The 23279-nt window shown below is 38.3% G+C and overlaps 1 protein-coding gene across 1 annotated transcript in view; it reads left to right on the forward strand.

The window, feature by feature from the left end:
* KIAA0586 (KIAA0586 ortholog) overlaps positions 1-23279 on the forward strand; it is a 4394667-nt gene that overhangs the window by 733872 nt on the left and 3637516 nt on the right. The window contains exon 7 of the mRNA XM_044074450.1: positions 11999-12113. Within this exon, the coding sequence (XP_043930385.1) occupies positions 11999-12113 (115 nt within the window). The remainder of the gene's footprint in view (positions 1-11998; positions 12114-23279) is intronic.

Below are 23279 nucleotides of genomic sequence, written 5' to 3' on the forward strand. Positions count from 1 at the left end.
AAAGCTGTGTCAAACCCAGAGCTGTTGGACATGCTCCACTTAAAGAAAACCCAATCCCCCCGAGCTACACGCTCTAGAGACCTAAACCTTGTCACCACCATAAACAGAACATGCTGGAGGGATAGATTCCTGTCCCAGAGACTTCCCATACTCTGGAACAAACTACCTATCTATATCAAACAAAGCTCCTCATTAGCACTCTTCAAGAAAAATCTTGATGATTGGATGGGAAATAGGAAATACACCCCGGGGTTCACCTCTAGGGCTCTGCTCGACAGGGGCACAGGAAAATAATTTTCTTGGGAGGCGAAAGCCAAGGTAGCTTTTTGGCTAGGCTTATATAGGTCCTAGGGCCAATAGCCTAGTACCTACCTATGAACAGCATGTTTATCCCTTTCCAAAAGATTGCCACCTACATAGCATCAGATGCTTGATTGTGAGGAAAAAATAATAATAATAATTATAGTGTTTCTAACATGCTACTTCTAGAGACAGTACAGTGCTCCTGTACAAGTTATAGTGACCCTCCATGCATCCCTTTGAAATTTGTGAGGAAAATTAAAGAAAATGACCACACTGTCCGCAGCCCAACTCAAGATGTACAATTCACAGGTGACCATGTAATGCATTTCACCTTTTTCAAACAAACAGTTGACACACATTAAAATATTACATATTGCTTCACATAATCATATTAGTCCTGCAAAGCCAAAATAAACAAATAGCAGCAGACAGCCAGTCACTTTCCTGCACAGAAGACATCACAGCAGTTATGCCTATTGTCTGCACATACCAGATGTCCAGTTAACTAGTTCATCTTACTTCTCACAAATGCACACTATTCCTGCAAGGCCAGTTACTGAATGTTTTAAACTGAGCAAACATTTACTTACATTCAGCCAACCCCCGCCCAGTAGGTATAGCCTCATTGTCTGATAGCTATGTAATATTATTTCATCTCCAACACAGTCCACACAAACAAATTGCCATACCTTAAAAGTATTTCAGTCAAGTTGCTCCACACAAATCCATAGAAATGTTGTCAAAAACTATCTGGTTGATCACTGCCAGTGTTATTGCAAAAACAATATTAACACTTCTCACCATGCCATTCTCTCAGACATCAACTTATCCATAACACAAATCACAAATCCAAAACTATTGCCAAAACTTAAGCATCTGGTTGATCACTGCCAGCACTCCTTACCCCACCTGCCATCATTCCTTAATCTCTGTTTAGAAATCCATCCATGATTTTCTTAAATGTCATTTAAAAAAGAAAAAGAAAACTCCCTTCAGGCACTTTCAAGACTATATTGCAAGGCCACATCTCTACTCCCGTGACCTCAAAGTTTAACTGTCATATCAGAGTAATTGGAGTTCTGCATTTTCTTTTAGTACAAGCACTTTATTTTTTTAGAGCGAAGAAATAGTGCTCTAAAAATAAACAAAGGTATAGATAGGGAAACAGCAGCCTTACAAAATCCCTATGACTTGGTGCCGTAGGCAGTTGCGTAGCTCACCTCTATGCATAAGGCCTGCTCCGAATACCAGTAACTCTTAGTTGATCATTCAAGGAAACAACCTCGCCATACTGGTTAATTTAATCAGTCCTAAATAAAACTCTGTTTGATATTGCTACATACTAAACAACAACAGAAATGAGAGTGGCAAGAGTAGTCCTTCATCAATGGCCAACCCCCCCATAATTTGTAAAACAAAATGAATTATCTTCACACAGGCATATTGCTCACTCAGCCTCCCAGTTCCATCATTTAATACTATGCACACAAAAGAATGCTGTGCCAATGTCCCAAAGGTATGAATCCCTCACCTCTTAGCCTTGGACAAGATAGTCCCAAGGTGTATTTTCTAAAGAATATTATGACATTGTCTGTATACGTGACACACAGTCACCCACAGACAAAGCTGTAGCTGCCTCACTTAGTGGCTAGTGCCAGTCCCTGAAGTAGTGCCCCACCTTCTTAGCTCTTCAAGTAAAGAGCAATAAAAAAAAAAGGAACTTCAGCTTACTAGCTTACTGTACAAAGCTGGCTGGTGCATCTGCCAAATCCCCCCAGCTCTTCCAAAAAAAAAAAAAAAGACTTTGTCCTTTACTGTTGAAAGCTGATTGATACTTTTGTACCAATCAGCTTTCTACAGATAATACCTTCAACTGAAGCGCAAAAAAAAAAAAAGAATTTAGCATAAACCACTGAAGTGCCTTTCTATACTGGCATTTTGGTACATAGAAAAGCATGCTGCAGGAACTCTTGATCGTGCGCCCTAATATTTTGTGCCTGGGGCGTTTGCCCCTTCCCACCAACCTTGCTATGCTACTGCTTGCAGGCATCAGCAGGATGATGTCTAACATCTTAAAAAAATCTGTGTAGACCTGTCTGCACCTGTGCATTAGAATGCTTTTTGTACAGCCATCTGAGATGCACCCCTCTCAGTACCATGGTGTGTACACTCGGGAGACCTTTCTTCCCTAATGGACCCAGAACCTTGATCATATCTGCTGTGACTTTATCTCAGCCTTCTGATTTAATTTTCTTTAGTGCACAGAGTACTTTTAGGCTGGCTGCCCTTTCTCTTTCATCATAGACTGTGCATGTGGCAGTGCAGCTTTTGTGGGATTTTCTTCATTCAGAAGCTTCTTGAAATACTTCTTTGATGTCCTCTGAACTGGTGAGCATATTGCTGCTTTTGCCCCTTATGATTGGTGTCTGCTGACTTTTTTGTCATTCTGTGAATTGCAACTTATATGTATTTGTGTATGTATACATATATACGTCTGCACATATATATTTTTTAAAATTGTCACTGATAACCATTTTATAAATGATAACATAGTCATGCTTTACCACAGACAAATATTTTATACCGCCATGTTAAGTGAGACACAGACCCCTTCATAGTAATTCTTTCAGACTACCACAAGGCATTCTGAATCTGGCTACTGAAGTAAAGTGCAAGCAAAAGATTATTCTAAGGTAAACATCTTGGACCAATTTTTTTCTCTGATTTTTTAAACCTCTTTTGTTTTTCACAGTTCTGGAGTAGGCAGTGAGCTATCCTTTTACCGTCAGAAGGTATGTGAGACATTCCACATTTCCTGTTTGCTTGTATCATGTGTATGTGATGTTCTCTCACTGGCTTGATATTTAGCATTGTTCATTCCAAGCAACGCTCCACATTTGCTGTAGTTGTGTCTGTTATACTAGACAAGAAAGGTGAAAGCCAAACTTAGCCTGTAGATTTGAGTTTTACCTAAATACTATCTTGAGACATCACAAAGAAATGCCTTATTTTGCAGTGCTTAAGTACAGCACATTAACACAGGTGATTTATAATATACCAGTTCTTACCAGGTACAGCTGTCTTATACCCCCTACAAACCCAAATTTTCTATGTGAAAGAGACAATAAACACAAATAAAGCAGTATCATATTCCAATGTAGTTATCATGGTAGAAACTTTGTTTTTACTGGCTTTCTAAGTACAGAAGAAATTCACAAACTGATCAGGTTTTATGCTCAGAATGCATAATTATAAACAGCAACATAAGTAAGATATTTTAGCTGTAGGATAGATGACACACTTAATTAAGTTTGTGCCCCGTATGACTTTTCCTCAGAAAACAGAATTCAAATGTATTTATACTTCAGACTGACATAGGGTGTAGTAGATCTAGTGAAGTAGGGTGTAGTAGATAATAGCTTTCAGCAATTTGACTTGGGTAGATTTGGTCAGTGCTTATTTTTGTAGTATGCAGCAAAAAAGAAAGCCCATTCTAAACAGTAAGTCTTGTGGTTGGAATTGGTGGTCTTAGCCTTTTAAGTTGGTGTCCCACATCAGTTTAATTGGTTCACCAGATGGAGTCAAACTGCTTGCACATCATGGATTCAAAGCTAAGCTAAAATATTACTTCGCTTCACTTCAGTGTTGTAAATGTAGGTAGCAGTGGTCTTCACATTATGAATTCCAAGCCATACTGAAATATTACTTACCTACAGATAAAACACTAAAGTGAAGGCTAACATCCCCTGTCCAGCTTCTTCAAGATTCCAACTCGGTTTCTCTTTCTGTGAATTGTACATTCCTCTTTCTGTCTCTCTCTCTCTCATAGTTTTAAACTGACCGTATTGCCTGCCTTGGTTTTGGTAGAATACTAATAAAGTGGTGTGTAGCAGTGATTATTTCAGCAGGCTCCGTACTTCACTGATATCAGAAGATTACTCACTTATGAGTCAGTTACATTACAGATTTATTTAGTAATCTCTTTCCTAAAAAAAAAAAAATAGAATAGCGTAGTATTTCTAGTGTTGGTTATTTCTACAGTTAACAGAATAGGAGGTTATATGTGGCTACTACCTTAGAATTAATTGGCATTACCAGGTATACACTGTGTAAGCCATGCTGTAAAATATATTTTTGAGAGAGCAGCATTTTGTTGAGCTCAGGGTTCTGTTCCCAGGCCAGGCACTTCAGCTCAAACTCCCCTACTGGCACTGAACTATAGCCATACTTCTGATGAGACATTGTCAAGGCCTTATTTTCCTGATATGATAGCAAGTAGTCTTGGTGGATGTTAAAGATCTAATGGCACTCATCAAACAACACAGGAATTCTCTTAATACCCTTACCAGCACCCCCCTCCCAATTAAATTTAAAATACCAAGGCCTGGACTGAATTATTTTCCAAGTTGCCAGATCCATTCATCCACAACCCCTTTTCCCATTTTTGCGCATGGGGTCAAGGCGTCGCTTCAACAATGACAATCATCTAGAAACAAAGTTCACACTGCTGAGTGGCTAGCCCTACCACGGTTGTTCTTCCATACCAGACAGTCAAATGAACACCCAAACTTATGACCAGTTTAGGTGTCAAATCCGCCTACTGCATGTCTTTGGAATGTGAGATGAAACCGGAGCACCTGAGGAAACCCACAATGAACACAGGGATGATTGAGTAAAATACCAGCGTATATTTTGCAATTCATAGAATGGCTGTGCAATATGTCCTTTCTGTGTTTGTGTGCTACCATTGCATTATCTTTATAAAGTTATTTGCACCAGAGCCAGCACCACTTGCATAGAGGGTAAAGATCTGATTAGCAGCTTGGATGCTTGATGGTGCTGGCAGGAAAGAAGAGGGGAGGGGCCAACCTATGAGAGGAGGACAGAGCTGGCTACACACATTCCACTGCTGTCCCACAAAGGAGTACTTGCAAATCCAGAGGAGCAGCCTGGGGGGTGGGCATTACGCTCACCATGCCACCGGTAGGTGGTAGCCATCATAATGGGTATAAGGAAGTACACATTTACATGGGAAGAAGGAGCTTTGTGGACCACTGTGGTGATGCAGTTTACTTGTTCCATCACCAAAGGGTGCGATTAAGCTACTCATTTCCTGTCATTCATGGGATGTTGCTGAGTGCACAAAGCACCTTCATGGCTGCCTAAATGATAGCCTGCCTCAGCTCCTGGTGGAATCCCAGAGCAGAGGAATGAATGGGCACTGTCTGATTCAGGGGAGGATTCATAAATGGCAGATATGGGGGGGGGGGACTGGAAAAAAAAAAAAACATTTCACACCACGCTATTGCCACAGTGCATTATTTTTGAAAAATATCCACTCACGGTTAGTTTTTGACTCACTAAAAAATACATTAAATGTACCTAACCAAAAAATTACCTGCTTTGTTGTTCCAGTCGCCCATATATACAGCTACCGTATTGCAACATAAATAATACTGTCATGAGCTGAAATGTGAATAGTTTTGCTGTTTCAAACACAAGACCAGTTCAGATACAGTATGTGTGTATCCATTTAACTATTTTACAGCAAGTAGGCTGGACAAAATGCCCTTTTCCAGCTATTACCTATTTCAAAATGTAAGCATGGGAATGATCAGGAAGACTAGTGATGGAAGAGTATTTATTGTTTCTAGGAGGGCCTGGAGTCCTCTGTAAACTTAGTCATGCACAATTAATTTGACTGCAGGGCCTTCTCTTATTGTTTATTTGATAAGTTACTGTGCTGTAGTTAAATGAAAGGGGGATTAGCTCCAGCATATATTTTCATTAATATGACATGCACACCATTCTCCCAAAGTATAAATTTCAGTGTGTGTTTATGTTAATTAAAAGACGCACCAAATTAAGACCTGTCTTGGTCTTCTGTAGTTTATTTACCATTATACAACGACCCCCCATTAATATTCAAAAACGTGCACGCGGATTGGTCAGCGTGCACGTTGTAAATCAGAGTTATAGTAATGGAAAAAGGTCCGGTCGCCTGGACTTTTTCCATTACTATAACTCTTTTTTTACAGCAACGGAGAACACAAGATCTCCGTTGCTTCACACTGTCTAGCTATGTTAAAGGAGTTTAACATAGCGAGACAGCTTTAAAAAAAGCAACGGAGATTCTCCGTTTCTTTTTTTAAAGCAGTCTCGCTATGTTAAACTCCTTTAACATTGCGAGACAGTTTGTAAAAAGCAACAGAGATCTTGCTTTCTCCGTTGCTTTTTTTCAAAACTATCTCACTATGTTAAATGGGTTTAACATAGCGAGACAGCTTTAAAAAAAGCAAAGGAGATTCTCCGGTGCTTTTTTTAAAGCTGTCTCGCTATGTTAAACCCATTTAACATAGCAAAACAGTTTCTAAAAAGCAACAGAGATCTTGCTTTCTCCATTGCTTTTGCCCACAGCTCTGATGTACTGCGTAGGCATACGCATGCACAGTACATCAGAACTGCCGCAGAATACCAGACAGCTGCGGAAGGGCAGCAAGGAGGCATTATACAATGCCATTATTTAAGAAAAGTAATTATTTTTTTTCTTAAATAATGTCATTGTATAATAGCAATAACCCACTTCTGGGTGTGGGTAATGCTGGATTTACCCATGGTTGTCTTTGTTTGGCCACTCGGGCTTCGCACTCGTGACCAAACCACACCAACCATGGGTAAATCCAGCATTACCCACACCCAGGCGTGGGTTATTGCTATGTAAAGGAACAGCCAGAATTGGCTAATTTTGTACTTTCTGCTTGTACTTAAGACATAATTACCATTTCTTCTGTTGCATTGGTGTATATGGTAAGTAGCCTACATATTTAATTAAATATGGCATATATACTGAAATTCTCACATTAGACCTGTTTAACTCCGTAACTAACAGCAAATGTACATCACAGTAATCCTCTGCTTCTTTGCAGACTAACTTGTACTTTTCTTTTTTAAACACTCAGTGATCCTGAGCAAAATGCCACTCCCCCCCCCCAAAAAAAAAGTTGTAAACAGTGGTTTACATGGCATATGCTTACACTACCCATGACTTACAGCTAAGAGCTGTAATATTAGCAATGTATTGACACTCATTCTGTTACCATGGAAATGAGCAGAACTGGAAGCCTAAGTATGTTGTAACTAAATAAACCTCAGATGAAAGTGAAGCATAACTGCGGTGGTGGTGCTGCGGTAGCGTTGTCGCCTCACAGTATGACGTTGTTCCATTCGATTCTCAGCTAGAGTGTCTTCTGTGTGGAGACATGCGTGAATGGGCGTACCTTTGGTGAAGGTTGTGCGTCAGAGATGGCAACTCGGCACATAAAAGTCTACTGCCAATCATTAGCGGACCGGACTTCCGCTGTGGCGACCCCTAACCGGGAAAAAGCCGAAAGACACAACAACAACAACAACAACAACATGAAAGTGAAGCATAAGTGACTATACTTAGTTATATGTAGGTCATTACATTCCTCTATAATATGTCACTTTTCAAGACCAGCAAATTGAGCCCAATACACAGTAGTTGCAGTACAAACATTGTGTATTTTCTCTATTCATCACTCTTCCCTGTTAAGTGGAATGTTGTTGCAAAAGTTCTATCTTAAACATTTGCATCAGACTCAGTGCTGTCAGTATGATATTGTCTCTACATCCCCATGCATTGTTATAGTGATAAAACATAAGAATTCCTGGCAGCTGTCTCCTGGAAAGTTCAGTAACACCATGTTCTTTCTCTTCCTCTTGTTTAACATGATCTTGAGAGATTGCATCACCTACGTTTAAAGGTCTGGCAAATATTTTATGCCAGTTTATTAAAAAAAAAACTTGAAGCATATGTCACTGACTATGACTTTGGAATTATGCAGTGATGCCCAATACAAGTCATGTTCTGTTTTTATTTTGTTACAGAACGTGTGACATAAATCCATAGATTCATTTTGTCAGTAGAGTGATAGCCGGTTCAATGGCCCTCTCCTAACTGCTTAAGAGGTTGACTATAACAGTGGGCAATCCAAAACTGAGAATGCTTCATCAGACTGTTTATAAATTCAGATGAAATAGCTACACAGAGTCACTGAGAGTGTGACTCTTAAAACAGCAAGTAAAAAAATCAGTCAGCCTAGATTTAAGATCAGAAAGGTAGTTTTAGTGTTAATGGACAGCACTGGACCCATCTATCTTCTTAGCTGTCACTGGCAGTGTAGGTGACTGCTGCTTTGTTATTGTTTTATATGTATGAGTAATTGGAGGAGGGTGATTTTTTTAGCAATACTAAGTAGTTTTACGGGCACAGCATCACTTGTCTACCTTTTTGTTAATTTCCATATGTATATGTTAGATGGCTTGGCACCTCTCACAACCATCTCACTCTCAATCTCTTAAAAAATAGCTATAGTGGTTCAAGATGGGCATAGTAGTCCCCCACTTACTAGCAGAATTAATAATCTATCCACCTGTCTGCTTTTAGTCAAGCTGTATGACTACTACTCTGTCTAAATAAAAATAATGCCAGAACACAAGGGGAAAATGTAGTTATCTGTCTGCTTGTCCACCAATCTGTGTTGCTGTCTGTCTACTTATCTGTATTTCTAAATAAAAAAAATATATATTTCTGGACCATGGAGGTGAAAGAGGAAAAAAAAATAAAGTGGTTAAGCAGGCAGACCAGTCTGTCTGCTTGTAAAACCATGTCACCAGTCTTCTGGACCTGCAGTTACACAGGGTCCATTGTGTCCTCCATTATAGTCATTACTTCATGGGTCAGTGTGTTAGCACAGTGGCAGAACATCTGCTTGCTTTAATAAACGTGATTTCCTTAGTGTCTAAAGAGTTGAATTTTTAACAAGGAGAAGAGTGGACGTATAGTAGCAGTTGTCCCGTTTGTACTAATGGATGGATGATAGAATTGGGTTGACCTAAGATACAGCTGGCATAAGGAAGGGGGAATCAAAACCCAGCGATGAAAGTGTGGCTTTTGCAGAAGCAAAGACTGGCCTGTACTTGGTTCATTGTCTGTCTCCTGCCTGTGGAATTGGTTAATAGGTAATGGCAAAAATAAAAAACACTGAGTGGTACTGTACGACCGAGAAATTGGGACCCCGCTGCTCAGCCATCATCTCTGAAGGAGAGTGAATGGGAGCTTGAGGGAATCCTAATCACCTGCGAATAATGGAAAGGAAATGAGTATATATAAAACAGCTTCCTTGTGGTTCTCATGCCTATGGTGATGTTATATGCTTCTGCTTTTTTTTTTTTTAACTTTTATTAAGTGTGCTTTGTTTGAGTTGTAACTGTTGTTCTTAAAGCTTTCAGCTTACCCTTTCTTTACACTTCTGTTCATATTAGTCTGTTGAAAATGTCCTGCAGAGGGAATTATGTTTACTATGTAAGGGAGAACATTTTTTTGCCCCCAACATCATATACAGGAAACTGTTACTTCTATATACAGTCCTGAATCTCCTTTTTCCCAGTTTTGGCAAGTAGCTGGGGAAGATGGGAATCACATTTAATTTGTGTAAACACAGTAATGTTCTCTCACTCACAGTTTTAGTACTTAACATTTGCTAAGCATGTGAGTCAAGCTGGTCAAGGGACCCTTTTCAGCCACATAGCAGGCGCCCACTACACTTGTAATGTCCTCAGGTTTTGTTCCGGTCTCCCTGTCATATACCTCTCAACTGTACAGATTTTTGCAGAATGTCCAAATTTTTGCTTCTTATTTTGTCTGTTCCTCATAAAAATGGTGTGTTTATTATTTTTTTTGGGGGGGGATAAATCACTGGGATGATCTAAGGATTAAAGTCACTAAATAATGACATGTTTGAGTTTCTGACTTCATGTCCTTCAGAAAATGCATGCTAACACATCCTTTGTTCTACCTACTTTTTTTTAAGTTTATAAGAGCAATATTTAGAACTTGTCCCTATTTTGGGGCCTTTCTCTCCCCATTATGTCAGGCTTTGTCCAGATATATTGTGCTAAGAAAGTGAGAGGTCTGCTCCCTGAGCCTTCAGTAAATAAGGATTTTGTGCACTTTTCTGATGACTGGATGCCCCTCTAGAGACCTTCAGAAGTGGATGCAGTATTTATTATGGGATCAAAACAGTTAACAGGAGATGGATAGGACTGGTTCTTTCCTTTGGGAAAAGAAGGGATGTAGAGGCCTAGGTATGTTTTGCCTCTGCAGCTGTTGACATGCATTGTTGGGATTTTTGGCTATCCCTTTACTTGAATGTGGGACTCTGTTCTCTTGCCTTTATTCACTGGCTTTTAGTTAACAAACTTCTGCTTCATTATAATTACTGCTGTAATAGTATTTTGCCATGTACTTGGAAACAACTCTACGTTACAGTTCAGGTGGAATGCAGTAATTGTTGCTGTATTGATTTAGTTTGTGACCTGCAGCCTTCAGATCTACTGTTGCTTTTCCCCATGTGATGTCTGCATGACTGGTTTCTACATGAAAAGGGCCCAACTGGGTCAGAGCACTGTGTGAAAATGTGTTTGAAGGGCTGCACATTGGCGCAGAGGATAGTGTTGTCACCTCACAGCAAGAGGATCTCCATTTCAATTCTTGGCTGGGGTGCCTTCTGTGTGGAGTCTGCATGCTCTCCCTATGTTTGTGTGGGTTTCCTCCCACATTCCAAAGACATGCAATAGGTGGATTGGACACTCTAAACTGGCCACAGGAGGGTATGTGAGTGTATGTCATGAAAGAACAGCATTGACAAGGCTAGCCACCTGACGGTATGAACTTTGGCTGTAGATGATTGTCTCTGTTGAAGTGACACCCCGACCCCATCTGTAAAAATGGGAAAAGGGGCTGTGGATGGATGGATTCTGCAATGTTACTTTGTGTACCAGTATTTCACTGTTGCATGACTAACGTTTCATCCCATTCTGCAGTAGCCATGTTTGTTTTTGCATTAGTAAATATTTGTTCATGCAGTAAATCATGCAAGAAATATGCCATTGTTTCATCCACCCATTTAGTTTATAAGTTAGTTAGTTAGCTTTAAGTTTAGTGATTGATAAAAGCCTAGTTCTTTTTCCCTGGTTAAAAAAAAAATGGTTAATGCTACAACTGTACTAAGATTCTGCTTTGAATAACAGCTGCTAGGGTATGTGTAAAAATGGTGACCCCCCCATGCTAGGTTACTGCATAGATGATTGGTCAGATAAATACAGAACAGGTCTCTGTAGGTTCCAGCTTAGTTAATTTTGCTTTGTGTACTGTGATTCTTTTTTTCAGTTTTGAGCAAATGTTTTCTTTAAAAAGTGTTTGCTTTAAAGCTAGGGGAGCAAGTAGATACTAATTTCAGAAAAAAGATAAAAATGACGCAAGATGACAACAGTAGTACATGACTTCTGAGCTAGAAATACTTGCTAGTTAAGACATTTGTAAATGAACTTCATTTTGCAGTAACATGTACATGTCATTTTACTTTATAAATATGTAATACGAATGTCATATTTGAAAAAATGAAAATAGTGTACATGGTTCAGGTCTATTTTATTAAGAATGCAGTGATACATTTTTGTGCAGTTATTTTCAACTGTTTATGTTCTAATTCTGTATTTCCTTGTTTTAAAATAAGCAGAATATTGCATTCTTTTGAATGCTTTTACGTGTCAAATAAAACATGTTTAATCTACTAAGTTTTTGCATGTCATAATGCGTTTTTTATTGCTGAAGGAAATGGAAGATTTTTGGAAGATATTCTAAATAAGCAGGAAACTCCTGTGAGACAGACAGAATCTGTTGAGAAGGTCAGTGTTTCCATGACAACAGCAGGCAGCAATCCACAGAGGTAAAAAATAGATATAATTTATATTTTAGATGTTTCTGTGCTGTTGATGAGAGTGCAGTTTTACATGTGAGTTGACTAAAGGGTGTTTGTGTCAGACATTTTAGCTAAAAAAATTGCATCCTACAAATGGATTTTACTGTAGCTTGTTTTGTATATTCCATGGGTTTCACAACCAAGTTAAAAGGTATCATTTGGCATTTGTTAGTATGATTTGCTCCCCTCCCCCAGCTTGCTTTTGCTTTGAGTTGGCAGTGTAGTGTTTAGACTGCAGTATATGATAGGATTTCTTTTTCATTTTTTCCCCCTACAGATAGAATTCATTATTTCCCTATTTACATTTTCAGATTTTCAGTTTGTAAGATCTTAGTGGTAAGCATACTAAGAGTTTGAAAGGATGTCACTGTGAAAAAAAATATTGTAAGATAGTCTGACTGGTCATTTAAATGCAGTGAAACAAACTTTAGTATTAAGACCTTGTTGCACAGGATACATTTTCAGTTTGTTCTTCAAACAGTTCAGTTTTGTAGGGGTTAATATTTTCCAGAACATTTATTTCACCATCTCAAAAAACCGCAGAGCTGAGTGGCTGTAGATCACAAGGCCATTCTGATAGTCTTCTGTCCCCATGGCAACAGTAACGGCATTTATCAGTTCCTTATGAGAGCAGGCAAAGCAAATCTGCATGCACATGGCAGGGTTCCAGCCTTTCAAATGAAAGAGCACTTTGAACTGCTGCCAAGTTTAGAAGGAGCTGAGCTGTCAGGACTGCTTAATGCTGGCAGTTTGTACTTGGCAGGCGTTCATTTCCCAGAATCCTTTAGTTGGCAATTTTCCAAATTCTTAGCGGAAGCAAGAAACTAAGCCGTGCGATTGACTTCAGTGAACTGAAAATTTTCCACACATACATCACAACTGTGTGCATTGTACAGAGGCGCAAACAAAAATGTGCTTATGTCTTGCAAGCTGACTAGAAAACAAGTGGCTGTTTTATTCAAAAGCTAGGTAGTTTCTATTAGCATGAGATTATGGGAATATTGTTATGCTGGCATTATTCCTTCCATTTTGGACTGTATTTCTAAAACATGTTACTGTCTTTGGGTGCATACTGAAATAAATTTGCATTGTTTTTATTTGTATTCATATGGTTGATTGTAATAAAGCCTGTGTTAGTTTTGTTTGTTTATTACTTCCATGGTCACAGCCACTGCATATGTCTTTTTTCCTGATGACTTTTCTGATATGTGTATATATAATTACTGAAATGTCCATGTGCAAACAGTAATGCTAAGTATGGCTGTTTAGAAAGCCATTTAAACAGTTTCATCATTAGCTCCTTAACTGCTTTCAGTTCAAAATGAGCACTGCTCAAGGTAGTTTTTTTTTTTTACTGTGGTTTGAGTAGGTGTATTTAAGTTTGTTTCATAAGTAGAGCAGATGTTTTTTTTTATTGGCATAGCAATATCTGGCACAGATATGCTTTTTTAAATATAAATCTGCAGAGGGATTGAGGGTGTCTGCTTTATTTTCCAGTTCTAGTCACAAGTCTGTAGTACGAATAGACTGAAATTGTCTGTGGCTCAGGCATTTGGAATGAGTTCAGGAAAACTATGTCTGGCAATAATTCCAAAGGAAAGGTTTGTTCCAGGCCAGTTCCATTAATTTTGTTTTGTTGTTTTCAGCCATCAGTACTCTGCCGTTCAGAGACTGTTCATTACCCTCTGCCATCGTAACGCCTGCATAAGCATACCATTAATGCAGGATTAAAACTGCCCATTTATTTCATTCAGAAGTGTTTTCTCTTGATTTTGCAACTTGAATATTTTCCATGGAATTGTATCCTTTTTCTGTTATACACATGTGAGACAAAACTCTGCAGAATCTTCTGCTCACTTTGATTCTGCACATTTCTGTACATTAATGGTATAGAAAGACTAATTTGCCTCTCATAATTCTCGTGCTCAATGTCAGTCCACCTGCAGAGATTGTGCTCTTCTTGGGTTTGAAAAGGGTGATTCATCCTCCATATTCATCAAGGTCTGCTGCTTTAATTGAGTGAAGACAATCAGCTGTGCTGAGCTATGAAAAGACGCTATCTGTGGATGGTGAAGGTGTTTACAGATCACAGCAGTAATCACCGAAACTCTTCCAGCAAACCACTACGGCTGATACTTTGGTGTAACAGCCAATACTCTTTGATTGGCTCTTTTGATCTTTAATCTCACTACTGAGGCAAAGGCCTTAATCTTGTCCATTTCTGTTGTATGCCTTTTATTTCCTCTTGGTTTTCTTTTCTCTCCGTAATTTATTATCTGTAGACCCAATTTTTAATGTTTTATCAAGTTTTGTAGGTGTAGAGATTTTTAATATATTGTCATGGCCTGCTAAGATGTCAGACTGACTTATGAATGTATTCCAATACAGTCATGAGTTTTACATTTCCGTAGGAAGAGTATATGGGGTAATACATGATTGAACTAGACCATGTATGCTAGCATGTTGTATTCAGATTTACAAAGCTAAACTGAAAATTACATCTTGTCTGTGTTTTCAGCTTCACAGATATTCCACATGCAGTACTTGGTAGCATCATAACTTTTCTGAGTTATTATAATGTATGTTTTTTTATGGAAAAGTATTTATGTTGACTTAATTTTCAATTTTATCTAGCATTAATAGGTTAAGTTTCTCTATTTAATCTTATTTTTCCTGCTTAAATATTTAAGGTAAGGCATATATACCAAATAAGTATCACATAGATGTAGTATAGAGTTGCACTTTGTCAGTTAGCTCCCAAGATAATGCATATAGTCAGGTCATGAGTTCTCTTTATGTACACTGTCACTTGTGATACTGTTAATTGTTAGAAGCTCATTATTTTACTGACAGTGTTATGTGGCCAACCAAATCAGTAGCTTTCCCATTTGACTGGTTGCAGGTTGATAACAGAAAATTATTTTTGTGTTAAGCATCACTGTAGCTAGTGAAATACATGCTCATTGTCTTGGGCCAGCTTGAAACTGCATAAACTGTACTTTTTTTTCTCAATACATGCTTGCACTGAAAAAAAATGTGGTGGTGGTGCTGCTGTAGCGTTGTCGCCTCACAGTAAGACGTTGTCCTGTTCGATTCTCAGCTAAAGCGTCTTCTGTGTGGAGACATGCATGAATGGGTGTACCTTCATTGAAGGTTGTGTCAGGGCTGGCAACCCGGTACGTAAAAATCTACTGCCAATCATTAGCAGACCGGAGTTCCGCTGTGGCGACCCCTTACCGGGAAAAGCCGAAAGATACAACAGCAACTACATGCTTGCACTGAAAATGCTTTGTGATATGAAGGGTGTCTGCTACTGAATATCTGTCTTACAGTAAGCCATAATTCTAAACAGCCAATATTTCCTATAGAGCTAGTAATAGTAATAGTAGTAGTAAAACCTGAATTCTGGTGATGTTTACAAATGTTTTGATGAGACAGTTCTCAACTTGTTTTACTTAATCCAGCATTGTATTCATTGCTTTTCTGTCTGATCATGTGGTTTGCTATTCCTTTGCCTTTTATTTTTCTGACCTATGTAACTAATTAGCATTATACAGTTAATGGAATAAAGATTTTTAGGCTAAAAAAAAAAATAAAAAGCAGGTACTACCAGTTTGGTCTCGCTCATTTGCATTTTTGTACTTCAGGATTTAAGTGTTAGGTGTGACTCTGACCTTCTACCCCTGTGAAAATAATTCATTCTGAGTTAGGCAGCTTTGAATGACCTGCATTTCTTTTATTTTTCAATTTTTCTTTATTTTGTACGTTTGTAATGTGGACCTTTTAGAGAGTCCTTATTTTCTTTCTGTGACTAGCAAATACTCTCTTAATCATCTGTGTTAATCAGTTATTCAGCCATATTAACATAGAAAGCTGCTGTAAAATGTACATTATTAACAGAATACAAACTACCTAAAATTCCTCATGCTTTAAATGTTAGTGCTTCCTCTCCTGACATTCACAGTTTGATGGGTATACATTTCTTTCAATAACTTTTCATCTGAATTACTTTTATTGTCAAAAGAAGATGATGTATGTTTTATTTCATCTTCTGTTGGTTCCTGTTTGTACTGATATGCATGGTTTGGAAACCTGTATTGTATTGATGTAAAATGAAATTATGAAATAGGAATCCAGGTTTCTTGGTTTCCAAAAACTGTTGTTCCAATTAATCTTGAGTACTTCGTGATATAAACTTTCTGAGATATTAAAAAAATGCAGGTATCTTTTTCGTAGTTTTGAATTGGAGATTTTCCACTTATGCTTTGGACACTAACTCAAGATGTTCTCTGCCTTTTAAGATTGCTAGGCAGAAATAAAATCAAACAAAGATCACAGAAATTGCGAAACCCAGAAATGAATAAAAATACTTATTGCTCAAGTTACTTAATCCTTTGCTGTCATGGAATAATGTCTGTCCTTCTCTTTCCTTCAATAATTTAATTTTACTGTAATTTACAGTTGTGTGTTGTACTGACTTAACTTCTTGTTTTCTATTGGTGTGTTTTTTATCCTATTAGTTTTGAAAAAGCAGCACTGTAATAAAATGTTAATTTATGTAATCTGCTGTTGTAGATATAAGGCTAATCTTTCTTTTTACCATTATGTTTGTTTATTTATGTATTTTTTTATTTAAATGTTTTCCATGGTAGAACACGAATCCATCTGGACCTCTTTCAGGCCAGTCAATGTTTGAACAACATAGTAGACTGATAAAAGGATACAGCTGCACAGAGGTAATAGTAGGCATTGCAGATATTTCAAGTACAACAGTAGTAACTGAAAAATTAAAAGTATGAGGAAACGTCACAACTACTGACTATGAAAGAAGGTTAAAAAAGATCACAGAGGAGGGCAATGCACATATATATAGTATTTAGAAAAGAGACTTAGTAAGTTTACAAAAGGTGGAGAAAACAGTAAGTAGGGGAAAGATAAAGGAGTGTTGAGTGATGTAGAGAGGTGATAAATGGGATGGATGAGTGAGTAAAGGAGGGGAAGATAAAGGTAAGGGAGGTGTGATTGAGGATAGAAAGGAGAATTGAAAAAGAGTTGGAAGTGAATGAGCCAGAGTAGTGGAGAGGGTGGGACAGAAAAGAGAAGAGGTGTGTGTTTTTGTGCCATACTGACTTAGCTTTCTGATTTCTTATGGTCTGTGTTGAAAATATTAATTTGAAAATGGAAAGCACTTTGATAATATCCCAAAAAGCTATTTACTTTAATGGTAGACATTTCTGGTAAAAAAGGAGTAGTGCAGTGTTCATGTAAAATACATGCTATTTGGCAAATTTCAAACTGCTTTGTGCATTCTCAGAAAAGGAGGGCATATAAGTTGTCCCCTGGGAATAAACATACTCTTTAAAATGGGTAATTGTACAGTGTTATATCTGAGGATGTTTAACTTGTTGTTCCTAAGCTGTGTATAAGCAGCGAGATTAAAGTGCTAATTAAAATTAAACTTGTTGCAGTCATGGTAACCTAGTCTTTTGTCTAATCTACTGATACTAGACAGTGTTTCATGTTTTATCTTGGGGAAAGTTAGAGCTGCATTTTTATTTTTGTGTCAGTCCTTCACATGGCATCTAGAGATTGGGAAAGCTGTATTTCATATAGTTAAGCATGACTTACTACAAAGGTAGCATTACCACTACCAGAGATGATAATGTACCACAGTGGTTACAATAACAGGCTTTGTACACCTAGAAGACAGATATAGCTTTTTAACATTGCAACTGCTACTTGTACATTTTTTTACTTTAAGCAAGCCAGTCAACTTCACCAGTCATCTCTGAAAAGACAAGTTGTCAAAGAGGAAAGACCAAGGTTATTTTCTCTGTTTTCACACTTTTCTTTTCATGTTTACATGGTGCTTCATTTGGTGAATCCTTAACCAGATGGATTTTGGCTGTAAATGGCATCATTTTATGCTAATGATTTAGTGACAAATAACTCAAAATATTCCAGATGGTGTCATTTCCATCTGCATGTTCAAAGGTCTTGTGAAAAAAAATATATATATGAGCACACTTGCTTGCATCTAAAGTATAGCCTCTTAGGACATTTTGCACTTTTCCTAAAACTGATGCACATACCACACCATGACAACTTATGCTGTAGTATCAGTTTGGCACTTTGTCTATTTCTGCCCAGCCTGTAGATCTCATGCATATATAATTTTCTGGACAGTGAGTCTATATCTTCTCAATCTTCTGAGCTGAAAGGGAATATTATATTTGATTGGGGGGATGCTTTAGATTCATGGGTTCAGCTCATGGGCCAGTATAATTGTGTTAAATTACATTGCAAGCACAGATGTGTCACAGAATGGGAAGGGGCAGCATATCTTAATAGCCGTAATATCAGCTATTGGTTTTAGTTTCCATCAGTGCACAGACTTACATGGTTAGAGGCAGGAAAGTGCGTTGTTTGTGGAGAGGTAGCTGTGGAACATTAATCAAATTTAATGGCACTGGGCAAGAGCTGGGAAACAACATGCCAATGCCCAGCCTCAAGCAATTTAATTCTTCTGGAGCATATTTACTAACAGTTCCTCATTATGGCCTATTGTGTTCTGGGCCAGTTGTGAATATATCTTTGTTTTCATTAATGTCTGTTGATGTAGAGTTGGCTTTACTTGACTGTTGCATCTTTTTTTTCAATTTTGTGTGAAAGATGCTTGCAAAAAGTGAAATGTTATCTGTCTTCTGACATTCTAATTTTCTTGTAATTAGCTTAATTTTATTGTACATGTTGCAGGTATTGCAGTTTCTGAATGTTGCAGACACTTGAAAACCACCATTGTTTTTTTATCCAGTTTGTTACCAATCCTCATCTGGCTTGTAGCATCATTCTGACATCACATACTGTTGCACGTTTAATGTGGAGACAAAACAGTGGTACAATATTAACCTTTATTAGTAGGACCTGTATTTAAAGACAATGTACATACACACACGCCACACACAGATGAGCAGTGTAGAAAGAAACTACATTTTTAAAAAAAGCACAAATAATGAGCATCTTCTTTGCAACCAATCTAAAGAATGTGCTTGCAGGTGAAGCAAACTGTGCTTTATTAAAAAAAGTGTATGCAGGTGTTTGCATGTAAGTATGTATATATAAAGATACACACACACACACACACACATACATATATATATATATATATATATATATACACACACACACACAGAGAGACAGAACGCACGCAGCTGAGAAGCAGTTACAAACCTCCCTCAATTTCAGTACACTGGTAGCTGACTGTATAGTGACTCTTTATTTTAACAGGTCTTTATTATTTTATTCAGGTCAATGAAGCAGAGAGGTGGTTATGAAAAAACTGTCATTACTTTTGGGGTGGATTTATATATAACATAATATAATATAAAAATGTGTTTTTGTGTGTGTGTATATATATATATATATATATATATATATATATATATATATATATATATATATATATATATATATATATGTGTGTGTGTGTGTGTGTATATATACACACATATACTCAGTTGTACATACAAATATAAATATTTCAATAAGTTTAGTGGGTTTCTGTCTCAGTATTTAGTGATTTATCAAAGACTGACATATTTTAAAAGACTTTGGAAAAACACAGCTTTGTTTATGGATAATTGAGCACTGCTCTCTTTGTTGACTTACTTGATTAATTTACAGATACTCAAATGGTATTGATTCTTATGGTCTTTTATGCCTTGCCAGTACTTTTTCTCAGGATGCATCTCCTTTCTCCAGAAGGACCATACCATCCAATTCTGAAGTAAATCTGTGATTACCCATTCAGCCATCTAGGTTATGTTTAAAACAAGTTAGTAAGTCACACTAATTTATCATTCAGGGGAAGTTTATTCCAGAGGTTTGGAAGATGCTGGGTCATAAACCTTATCATTCCACCATGTTTTACTTATGTGTTGGTGAAGATTTAGGTCCCTGGTTCTAGTATTGGTGAGCCATTGGACTTATGGAAATACAGGAGGTCCACAGCAGCTGGATCTCTAATGGCAAGGTAAGTGAGACAGAGAGCTCCCCCTCAGAAGTCAATAAGACACTTAGTAAAGGGTAAGAACCTCCAACCTGCCTTAATAGCTGAAGAAATTTAGGTCTGTGATACTCTTGAATAGAAATCTTTGGGGTCTGTGGTTGTTTGAGATATTTAGTCAGGTACATCCCAAAGAGGTCATTGTATCAATAAGTGGTGTGATCAGTACTGATTAACTCTTTAGACCTTGATAGTATTCCTTTGGCAGTTAGCTGTACTAAATAAAAGGATATGTTAACAATCATTGTCACATGAGGGTCAAAAGAGAGAGAATTAGCGATCTACATTCCCAGGTCCCTGACTAGAATTTCTTTTTGTAGTGGTGTGCTGTCTGTACATTATGATGAGGGAATGGGCTTGCTTACCAAAAATAGCAATATTACACATTTTAGCATTTAATTTGAGTTAATTTTAGTATAGAAAGAATTTAGTAGGGAAAGCTTATTTTGGGAGGTTTGGGTGTCATAGCATGATTTAACAACAGTTCCCAGTTTGCAGTCTTCTGCAGAATTTGTTAGCCAGTATCTTGGCTCTCCGCTTGAAGATCTGAGAAGTTAATGCCAAAAGCGAGAGGGCACTTACACCTGAGGGATACTGCTGGGCACTTTCATTCTTTCTGATGAGGCACCTGCAACTCATACTGTGTTACTTCTGTCTTTCAGTTTCCTGTCCATCTTACCATGTGCAGATCGATTCAGTGCAAACTTCGCCCCCTAAAGGGCCCATCTCAATACCGAAAGATTGTCAAATTCCCAGTAATAATGACCACACAGGTAAAAAACGCACTCTCCAAAGCTACAAATACAGCATCCATGGGACAAGACCACATCCCAGGTTGTGTACCACATGAACTACAAAATGAACTGGCACCTCACTTAAGTGTCATGTTTAATTATAGCCTCACCTCAGGCTTCATACCCACCGAGTGGCGCACAGCTCCAGACAAGTGGAGTACCTCAGGGTTCAGTCCTGGGACTGCTCTTGTTTGGCATCTACTTCTCTGAAGTACAGGTCAACACTAAGGGACTCTGGCTAACAAAGTTTGCAGATGACTGCAAACTCTGGGAGCCATTATTGACTCCCCAAAGGATGTATTCTACAAAAGGGTCTTACAGAAACAGATGCTTGGTGCCAGAGCCATAGGCTCAAGCTCAGTGCCAATAAATGTATAGTTATCCCCTTTGGGAAAAACATGTACCCATGAATTACCACATAGGTGGCAGTACACTAAACACCGAAAGTGTGATAAGAGACTTAGGGACACAGGTGGACAGTAGTCTCACCTTCGATAACCACATCGCCACAACAGTCAGGAAATCCTTCTATGTGGCACACCTCATCACTAAGGGCTTTTCATCCAGAAAAAAGGAGGTCATTGTCCCACTGTACTCATCCCTCCTTAGACCCATTATAGAATACAATGCCCCATTTGGTATGTACCTCTCAAGACATCTGCAACAACTGGAAAGGCCGCAGAAATACCTCACTAAAAGAATCACAGGCCTAAAGCAGATGATCTATGCTGACCATCTAAAAAAATCCACCTATACTCTGTTGCATATCGTCTACTCAGAGGCGATCTCTGCTTAACATACAAAGCCATGTCAAACACAGAGCTGTTGGACATGCTACACTTAAAGAAATCCCAATCCCTCAAAGCCACACAGGGATCTAAACCTTGTCATCAGAATTAACAAAACATGCTGGGAGGGATAGGTCCCTGACCCAGAGACTCCCCATACTCTGGAATAGACTGCCCATACATGTCAAGCAGAGCGCCTCTCTGGCCCTCTTCAAAAGGAACCTTGATGATTGGATGGGAGATAGGAAATTCACCCCGGGGATCACGTCAGTCGCCCTGCTAGACAGGGGTCCAGGGAGGTAAATACTGTGGGAAGAAATAGCCAGGGAATTGTTATGGCTAGGCTTGTATAGATAGGCCCTAGGGCCGATAGCCTAGTAGCAACTTATGAACCTATAAGTCAATTTTTAAAGCATTTAGTTTCGGTATGATGCCAGCATGGGAAATAGTGTTGAAGGCCTTGGCCAGGTGAAGAACACTGTTTGTTTGTTTTTTTTTTGCAAGGGAGCAACTTCCCAAACCCTCCCAAATCACTTTTACTTAGAGAACAAAATGTAGCAGAAAGCACATATTTCATTTCTGGTTTTTGTTAGAGGAACTGTGATCTTGGACAATTTTGGTTAATTAAACCCTGAGGAAGAACTACTATGTGGAAACTCAGTCCAAGCAAAACATAGTTGGAATACTCAAAGGAAACTCTTCTGCATGTATATCAGGTAAAAAAAAAAAAAAAAAAAAAAAAGATTTTCTTATGTACATTGTATGGATGTGTGTACATGTGTAATTCTGTTTTGCTAACAGGCATTTGACAGTCCCTGAAAATTATAATTTGCTGACATTCCCTTCTTTGTCAAATTTTAATCGTTTACTGTGGGTAGTTTTCTGAATGCTAACAGACTGATTGGTTCTATACCTTACATAGTATACTAAATGTAGTAATTCTGCTGGGTGTCACAGGTGCAGAACAGTGCTCTGCAGACATGACAGTTATGCATATTTGTGATGACTAATAAAGTTTACGTCTGGGGGCTTATGAAAATGTAGCAAAACCTAGTACAGAGCTGGTATCAGACTGCTGCCACAACACATAATGAAAACATTGTGCTGTGTGCTGGAGATGATATATAGCCACCAGTTTAAAAAAGATGTTAACCTGGCAAAAACTAAATATAAGGGGCAGTGGTGTGCAAGCAGAAAGTAAGGAGCAACACACAATATAAAACTGTAGAACAGCAGATTAATGTGAGACTTGTAATGCTATGGTTTTTGTTTGTGTCTTTCGGCTTTTCCGGGTTAGGGGTCGCCACAGCGGAACTCCGCTTGCCAGGCCTGATGCACAACCTTCAACGAAGGTACGCCCATTCACGCATGTCTCCATGCAGAAGACGCTCTAGCTGAGAATCGAACCGGACAGCGTCTTGCTGTGAGGCGACACTGAAATAATATTTCTTCAATATGTGGCACAAAGTCGATCAATAAATTGAAG

This window comes from Protopterus annectens, chromosome 6.part0, assembly GCF_019279795.1.
Source record: "Protopterus annectens isolate FY-2018-M chromosome 6.part0, PAN1.0, whole genome shotgun sequence".
Classification (NCBI taxonomy): domain Eukaryota; kingdom Metazoa; phylum Chordata; order Ceratodontiformes; family Protopteridae; genus Protopterus; species Protopterus annectens.